This window comes from Lactuca saligna, chromosome 3 (genome assembly GCF_052625555.1).
Source record: "Lactuca saligna cultivar CGN05327 chromosome 3, ASM5262555v1, whole genome shotgun sequence".
Taxonomy (NCBI): domain Eukaryota; kingdom Viridiplantae; phylum Streptophyta; class Magnoliopsida; order Asterales; family Asteraceae; genus Lactuca; species Lactuca saligna.
Genome location: NC_136419.1, coordinates 156,136,018 through 156,144,998, shown reverse-complemented (window position 1 = coordinate 156,144,998; position 8,981 = coordinate 156,136,018). Strand labels below are relative to the sequence as shown.

General features: G+C 38.4%; 1 protein-coding gene across 1 annotated transcript; it reads left to right on the top strand.

Moving 5' to 3' along the window:
- Positions 1-3,155: 3,155 nt before the first annotated feature.
- On the top strand, positions 3,156-5,236 carry LOC145037391 (tetratricopeptide repeat (TPR)-containing protein). The gene is made up of 5 exons (XM_078986041.1): positions 3,156-3,680; positions 3,911-3,960; positions 4,062-4,149; positions 4,226-4,342; positions 4,907-5,236. Exons 1-5 carry the CDS (start codon positions 3,216-3,218, stop codon positions 4,952-4,954), a joined length of 768 nt encoding a protein of 255 aa, XP_078842167.1. The 5' UTR covers positions 3,156-3,215; the 3' UTR covers positions 4,955-5,236.
- Positions 5,237-8,981: the final 3,745 nt, after the last annotated feature.

The window sequence follows — 8,981 nt, the reverse complement described above, 5'->3', positions numbered from 1 at the left end:
ATCCACAACACCTTCCACGTCTCTCAGTTGCAGAAGTGTTTTGTGGACAACTCGGCAGTGGTGCCTTTGGAGGATATTCAGGTCGATGACAGCCTGAATTACATCGAGCGACCTGTGGCAATCCTCGATAGGAAGTCGAAGGATCTGAGGAACAAGAGGGTGGAACTCGTGAAGGTGCAATGGCAGCACCGGAAGGGATCGGAGTGGACTTGGGAGCCGGTGGAAGAAATGATGGAGAACTACCCCGAGATGTTTCAGGATCGAGTAGCAGACTTCGAGGACGAAGTATAAAATAAGTGGGGGAGATTTGTAGCACCTGGTTCCTGGTACGTATTCCTTGTAATTAATATTTCTTAAAGAATACATTTTTGTCTTGGACTCGGCGAGTTGAAGGACCAAATCGCCGAGTAGAAGCGGGATGAGACGCAGGGTCTGAGCCTCAGACTCGGCAAGTCGGTTGCCGGACTCGGCGAGTAGGCTCTGTTTAGGCAAAAACCCTAACGTGGGTGTTTTCACTTTATTTAAACACTCTAACTCGGCCTCCCTTGTCCCTAACACTTCCAGAAGAGTTGTAGAGCGAAACCCTAGCCCTTTTTGTCCTTGTGAGTGATTTTGGCCTTGTGAAGGAAGTTTGAAGCTTAAGAGAAGAAGGAGGTGGAAGAGTGCAAGGAGGGGAAGTAGATCCGACATCTACCCTGCAAGAGGCTTCCATTCAGGTAGAAAAGTCCCTACCTTGATCACTATTTCATTAGATCCCCTAGTTGTCCCTAATTGGTGGTTTTCAAGCCCTAAAACACCAAACTCCATGTGTTTGTGCTCTATGATCCGAAAGGACTTCAGATCTAGACTTTATGGACATCTTAGAAGTGTAAAGTCTCTGTGGTTGAAGTGATTGAGGTCCTTATTGGGTGTATGAGCTCATAAAGAGCTTGGAGTTGCCTTTTGGAGCTTATAGGGCCATGCATGCACGTAAAGTTTACAACTTTACGTGATAAGGATGCCCTAGGAACATATATCTATGGTTTAGAAACGTTGCATGTCTCAGATTTGGTCTGTATGGGAAGTGGGTCGAAGGGACTCGGCGAGTCCCAATGTGGAACTCGGCGAGTTCTATGAAGATAGTCTTAGACTCGGCGAGTTGGATGAACAACTCGGCGAGTCCTATGAAGATTGCCTGGAACTCGATGAGTTGTTCTTCAAACTCGGCGAGTCATATGAACTGTTACTGATAAGAAGGGTTTAAGTGTTGAAGGTCCAACCCCTTGTATCTGCACGCGGAATTAGAAATTTAATGTGTAGCAATAGTCCCAAAAACCCAAATCCTCATAAAGGATGCTATGGTGAGAATTTGGAAGTGAGTAGGAGATCTGCTCGTGGGGACTCAGCGAGTTGTTCTTGGACTCGACGAGTTGGATCGTGAGTCGGTTCTTTCGTCCCAAGTTGTGAGTTAAGGGTGACTCAGTGAGTGAGAAGAGGGACTTGTCGAGTAGGACCGGGTTAGTAGGAGAAGGACTCGGCGAGTCTGTGCCATGACTCGGCGAGTCCAGTCAACTGGAAGTTGACTTTGACCAAGGAGTTGACCTTGGACCAGGGGTGGGTCAGTCATCCGACCTAAGGGTGTTTATGAGTGACTAATCTATGTTTATGATGTATAGCCGGAGGATTACCGGTTCAGCAGTCAGGCGCTTAGCAAGCAGACTTTCAGCAGCTACTTTTCGAGGTGAGTTTCCTTCTAGTAGGAACGGGTCTAAGGCACCAAGGCCGACCCGTATAGACGATATGATAGTATCGGAGTGTGGGCAGAGCCCGTATCTCTTAGTTGAGTCTGCTGATGATATATGCTAGTGTGGTAGAATTGTTTATACTCGTTGTCTGTGTGATACTTGTATGTTATGGTTTAGTAGCAGAGTGTGGGTGAGGCCCGTATCTCCCAGATCGCGGAGTGTGGGCGAGGCCCGTATCTCCCAGATAGCGGAGTGTGGGTGAGGCCCGCATCTCCATGAGTGTGGGCGAGGCCCGTATCTTCTAGTTGTTCAGTATATGATTGTATGGTATGTGGTATTGTGGGGGAACACTTTGAAGCTTCGTGTTTACGGTTTACAGTTTTGTTTTCAGGTACCTCTTCATCGAAGGGGAAGGAGCTAGCGCGGTAGCGGCACATCATACGTGCACATTGTTTTCCGCATCATGAGTCATTATGAGATTTTGTACTCTGATATTTGATTGTTTTCATATTTCGGTTTTCAGACACGATATATGTTATGAAATGGTTTTCTAAAGTATTGATTTAAAAAGAAAATTTTTGGACGTGAAATTTGGGTCGTTACAACTCATCTGATGGTGTGTGTTCATTATAGATCTTGAGTTCATGACAAAAGATAAGAAAAATATAGGGGATAATAAAAGATGAAACATATCTGATTTATGTCTGTTCATCTTTGTCGGAAAAATCATGAATGTCGGAGACTCTACGGAGAAGATGACTGGAGCATTGTCGGAGATGTCAAATACATCAGAAACCGGCTTAACAACTGATAGCAGGTCATAAGGATGTTATATGAAAAGTTCAACAACTTTAATGGTAAAAAAAAAAAAAAAAAAATAAAATAAAAAAAAAACTCAGTAATTAAATATGTACAAATCAAAAAATATGTTACCTTTTAAGTCATTGTCCCTCCTTTGGCGCAACCTTAAATTTCACTAATCATTGCTTTGAAAATTGAAATTCATAATAACATAAAGCTCACATTTTTCCAAAATTGTATTACATTTCTTAAAATGATTTTTTCTAATAAATTTATGTTGATTTACCTTAAGGATATTAATGCTTTTTTAGTATCGGGCCTAAAAGTATTTTTGGATCGATCATACTACTTACCTCATTATATAGAGTACAAAACATTTATTTCAAAATTCACTAATTTCGAAATTTCAACAACTTTTCTAGAATTAGTAGTTTTAAGCTTATAATTAATTTTGCATCAACAAAGAATCTTAATTTTTATTCAAAAGATAATTTTGAAATTAAATAACTTTCACACTTATCATTAATTTGGTTTTTTTTTTAATAAAAATAATGGCTTTTCATCTAAATTTTTTGTTAAAAGCAATTAAAGAAACGGTCATTTGACGAATATACCTTCACTTTAAGCACCTTGTAATTTATATCCGAGATGTTGAACATGTTTTGACCGGAAATCAGTAGCGGGAAGAAAATGACTGGTGGCGTGGGCGTTATCCAAACCCTCAATCCCTCCGCATTTCCACCACCTACCGCCACCACTCCACCACCAATTACTAAAATTAAAGCACTCAAACCGCTCAACGCCATATCAGCAGCGACCAAAGAGATCAGGGTGTGCACAAACAAACCTTGCCGGCGACAAGGATCAACGGAGGCCCTCCAAGTCCTCTCAGGCATCAATCCACCCAATATCACCGTCAAGTCCAGCGGTTGTTTGGGTAAATGCGGCGCTGGACCCAACCTCGTTATCCTACCGGGCCCGACTTATGCGAATCACTGCGGCACTCCTGCTCGTGCTGCTGATATCATGGCAATTGTAGCAGGTCACGATTCGGGGGATTGGAAGACGAGTCTGGAGGCGCTTTCCATGAGGAAAAGAGCTGAGATTGAGATTGAGAAGGGTGATTTCGCGGCTGCTGAGATTTTGTTATCTGAGGTTAGTTGGTCAAAACTATGTTCAAACTGCAAAATTCATGTAGATGTCGTTGTAAATTGGAATGTTGTGTTGCATTTTTCATAATTTTTGATGTGGAATTTTAGTTCTACAGCTGCTCTACTTCATATTAGCATAGAAATTTCATTCCCAAATCTACTCACCACTCACCATTGTCAATAAATTACATAATCAATCAAGTTTTTTCACTTTTTATGATGATCATGCTGCAGGCAATCAATCTGAATCCAATTGGTGGACTTCACTACATATATAAAGACAGGTTAGTGATGCTTAGATATCTATAAACTTTATGCCCTAGTCTATCTTTCACCAAATAATTAGATTATCATTCTTTTTGTGATCTAACAGGGTCTGATCCAGGTCTATTGCAAGATTGGGAATGAACAAGGCGATTGATGCTCTTGCAGATGCCATAGAAACATCTACTCTTGCTCCCAAATATCATGAGGTTAGTTAATTAGTTATTATGGATTTATGAACTATGATTTTTAATTTATGATAGATTTGGGACTCTAAATGTGTAGGCATACATGTGTAAGGGTGATGCTTTAATGGCTATGGAACAATTTGAGGAAGCCGGGGATTCTTATTCAATGGCTTTAGAGTTGGATCCTTCTATTCGTACTTCCAAACCTTTTAAGGTAATCAAAATTTCATGTTTTAAAGTTTTTGATTTTGATCCACAAAATGACAAAATTCTTGTGCTTTAGTCAGAAAAAAATCCAACTTATTATCCCCAATGTTAAAAAAAAAAAACCATTATGTTATTATTATGTATATTAAAACCATTTTTTTTTTGCAACTGGACGATAAAAAATAACATTTGCATAGCCTATATGGATTTAAAAATATTACATGACATTATTAATTTCTAGAAGCTGTAACTTTTTCTCGGAGAAATTTTTTGTCATTTTGCTAAAAACTGTGATTCCCAAATTGCTAGAAAGTGTAATTGCTAATCAACATAAGTTTTATACTTTTTAAATTAATAATGTAATGTAATCTTTCTTAATTCCACGTAGGCTATGCAATAGGTTTTCTTAGGTTATCCGGTTGTGAAACATTAATTTAACCAAAATCAGAAAATATTATGTTTTTAAGAGACGCAAAAATAACATAACATAAAGGGTTAATGTTTTTTTAGAATAAGAGGATAATTCGTTGGGTGTTTTCTGGACATTTATGTGGTTAATATTTATTTCTAGGCTCGGATTGCGAAGCTTCAAGAGAAATTAACTATTACAAATTGTTAATTCTTGATTTATGATGAATTGCTAGACTACTAAAAATTGATGAGATGGGCCATTTGGCCTATTTATCTAATGTACTTGCCATTTTGTGAGGTTGATGAACCAACTATGTATATAGGTATTTTATTAGAAAGAATCTTTTGTATTCAAATGATATTATGATCAATAGTAAAGGATCAAATACACATACCAACAAAACATATGCTTTTTCTGTAAATGAAATTTTGTTACTTGCTTTTATTGTTAATGCAAGACAAGAATGACAAATATGTCTTTGTAAACGAATTTCCGATAAAATGTTGCCCCTTTAAATGCATTGCTTAAGAAAAAAATGTTAACTTTGTGCGATGACCTTCTCAAGATTTTGCATTGTGCGGAAAGAAAAAAAAACACTTGTGAACTTATATATGATAACATGGTCATATGTTGTTGTGCATGGTTTAGAGATTTGGCAACATTATTGTGTGAAAAAAGAGTTCATTGTCTTACTCAACATAGGTCACTTAAGCATATAAAGACAAAGTAGGTTAAATAGAAAAAAGTAAACGAAGTATGGATAGCTAACAATATTTTTAAGTTGGCATGTTAAGTTTTTATGGAATTATGCACATCAATCACTAGCTTCTAATTGTGGGTGGATATTTTGAAAAATAATTTAAAAACTTCTCTTGCTATTTGTGCAAAAGAATTGTACAAGAATTGTACATGAATATGTGCTTCTCACAACTCGACAACACGAAGCATCTAGTGTTACATGCTCTTAAGTCCGGCTCCTCGTATATATACACTTTGGCCATATTAGACACGTTTATAATAAGCTTAAACTAGAGGGTACCTAAGTGTAAATACTTTCATTTATTCATAAGGATCTCTTTTGAACCTAATATCGATATATAATACACAATACAATTACCGGGTGCTTATAAAGTTTCTTTATGCCCACTACAAGGAAACAATTAGAGTTCCATTCACCAACTCCCTTAACCATCTGCCACCATGGCTCTTCTCGATAACTTTACAATCGTCGAGAAGACAACTCACAACTCACAACTCCTACAAATTTACTTTTCCTCTTACACCAACCAATTATGGTTATTGGAAGGTTAAGAATCACCCCTTATTCTTCACACACAAGTTATTTGGTTGTGTGGAAGACTCAATTCCATGTCCCCATCAAAACATTTACCACCTGCTGTTGTTGCGACGGCCCCAATGCATAACTAGGAGACGATCCAAATTATCTGGTATGGATCGCTAATGATGCACGTGTTCGCATGTTGAGCATCTCACCCATCTCAAAATTTTCGTTTCATCACGTACAAGGGACTACCTTTATAACGTCCCAAATTTTCAAACCCAAATTTTCTTTTAAAATAAAGTGTAAAACAACCAAAACCATATATATATATATATATATATATATATATATATATATATATATATATATATATATATATATATATATATATATATATATATATAATCCAAGGGAGCTTAGAAATAGTACTTTTTTACCTTTAGGTTCTTGCCACAAGAATTTAGTGAATTTGACACTTTTAGTCTCTAAAGTCAAAACTTTTACATTTTTATGTTTTGATTAAGCTTTGGTGTCTTTAGGTTTTTGCTACAAATTTTTAGTGACTTTGAAAATTTTAGTCCTTGCAGTGAAAAGTTTTACATTTTGGTGTTTTTGCCACAAATATTTAATGAATTTGACACTTTTCGCCCTTGTAATCAAAACTTTTACATTTTGACATAAAAAAACACAAAAAACCTCCTTTACAATTTTGCCACCATATTTTCCGAACTTTGACAACTTTAACATTATTGTCACAACATTTTTGGATTTTCTCCATCAGTGTCCCTTTTTTTGATTGTACAAATTTTAGGAGTTGTCAACTTACTCTCATATTTGTGACGATTTACAATTTCGACACATATCTTTTAAAATTTGCCGATTTTTCCCATATTACCCAAAATTGGCGTAGTCACGGGTTCTTTACTAGCTTTCATAAAATTCAAGTATCAATTCTTTCTAAAATCACAAAACCATATCAATATCTGAATAGAATCATAAAAACAATGGAAATAAAAAACATAGATCAACAGTGATGTGCATGTGGTCCAATCAGTTGGGTCCTTCCCACGATCGACATAACTACTTGAAACCATTTAATCAACAACTATAAACACAAAGATTAGTGAGTTCCCCAAAATACGACATACTACAATACACATACAATGCATACTGCAAAATACCACCTTATCAACAATGACTAATGAATGTAGTATCATTTAGTCATCAATGACAACTATTAGCTGTGGTGTTGTCTACTCATCAACAATGAGTATTCTAGGCTCACAACTCTAGTGTTGTTCCACTATCAACCCCTCAACATAATATATCAACATATCATACAATCAAACAATCACATGAAAAATACTATACCATCCTACTTTCATAATCAACATACTACAGTACATCTATATCCTATCTTGTATATGATATATACTATAACACATAGTATAGTATGATAACTTGCCTGAACGTGAAGCAAAAGAATCACAACTACACACACATACTCATAAGACTCGGTCTCACGAACCACCGAGATAACAATTAGAGGTCAAACCCCAGTCTACATCTTAAATCCTTCAAAGTTTGACCAAAAGTGCAACTGGTCAAAAAGTTAACATGTAACACTCTAAAAATTCAAGCCAATTTAAACTTTTCAAAAACATCCCAATTTATTAAGTTATTACAAAAAGGTTTTCAATACATTTATTATCAGAGTATTCCCAGAACCATAACATAAAACATAAACATGAGGAGCGGTACGACCACGCCTTCTCCTTGCCACGGTCTCCGGAAGTACTTGAAAAACATTAAACCACAACTGTAAGCCCGAAAGCTTAGTGAGATACCCCCAAAATACCAACCACATATACCACGCATAACATATCATAACCGAACATAACAGCCATGCACTTCGGGTCTACTGTGTGACTGGTCCACCGCACCGGGCCTTCAGTGCATCTGGTCCACCCTCCGAGTCTAACCACATCCCTCGAGTCTGTAGTGTGGTTAATCCGTCTGCACTGGGCCTTCAACCCACCTGGTCCACTCTCTGAGTCTACAGTATGACTGGTCCTCCCGCATCGGGCCTTCAGTCGGCCTGGTCCACTCTCCGAGCCTTGGCACGTCTGGTCCGCCCTCGTGGGGCCTACAGCCTATCCAGACCGCTCACTGGGCCTTCGGAATAACCGGTCCGCCCTGGGTATGTTGGCCTACAGCACAAAGCAGGACCCACCTCAACCCAACCCCAGTCAAACAACCATGTGCGCATAAACATATAACCATATAACAAATTCACATTCAATCAAACCGATCTAGCAGATCATATAACATAACATACTCTAAACAGGATACCGACCTAACCAGCCACTAGCATAACATCATCCTATATACCAGGATACCGACCTTAACCAGGTCTCTAACATATACCATCCTAACTAACAGGATGCAAACGTAGCAAAGCAACAACATAACAACAATACCCGGATTACAATCTGATAAAGGGGCGGCCTTGGTGCCTTAGACCCTGTTGATATAGTGAGGATAACTCACCTTGCAACTGCTGACTGAAAAGATAAGATCACGCTGCTCCAACCACCGATACGAACTCCACCCATGATAATACCAAAAGACTAAATCCAATGAATACCAAAATGCCCTTGGAAGTCAACTGATCAACTCTTGGTCGAAGTCAAAGTCCTCAGTCAAGGTCAACTTCCTGACTGACTCTACTCGCCGAGTCAGCCCGCTGACTCGCCGAGTCCCCCAACTCTGAAAAGTCCCATCTCAACTCACTGAGTCATCCCTTGACTCACCGATTCTCAGCTTAATCAGAAAAGGCTAGGACGTCAAGACCAGACTCGCCGAGTCCAAGGCTATCTTCAACCAACTCGCTGAGTTGTTCTTCCAACTCGTCGAGTTCCTGCCCACCTTCAAGAAACTCGCCGAGTACAC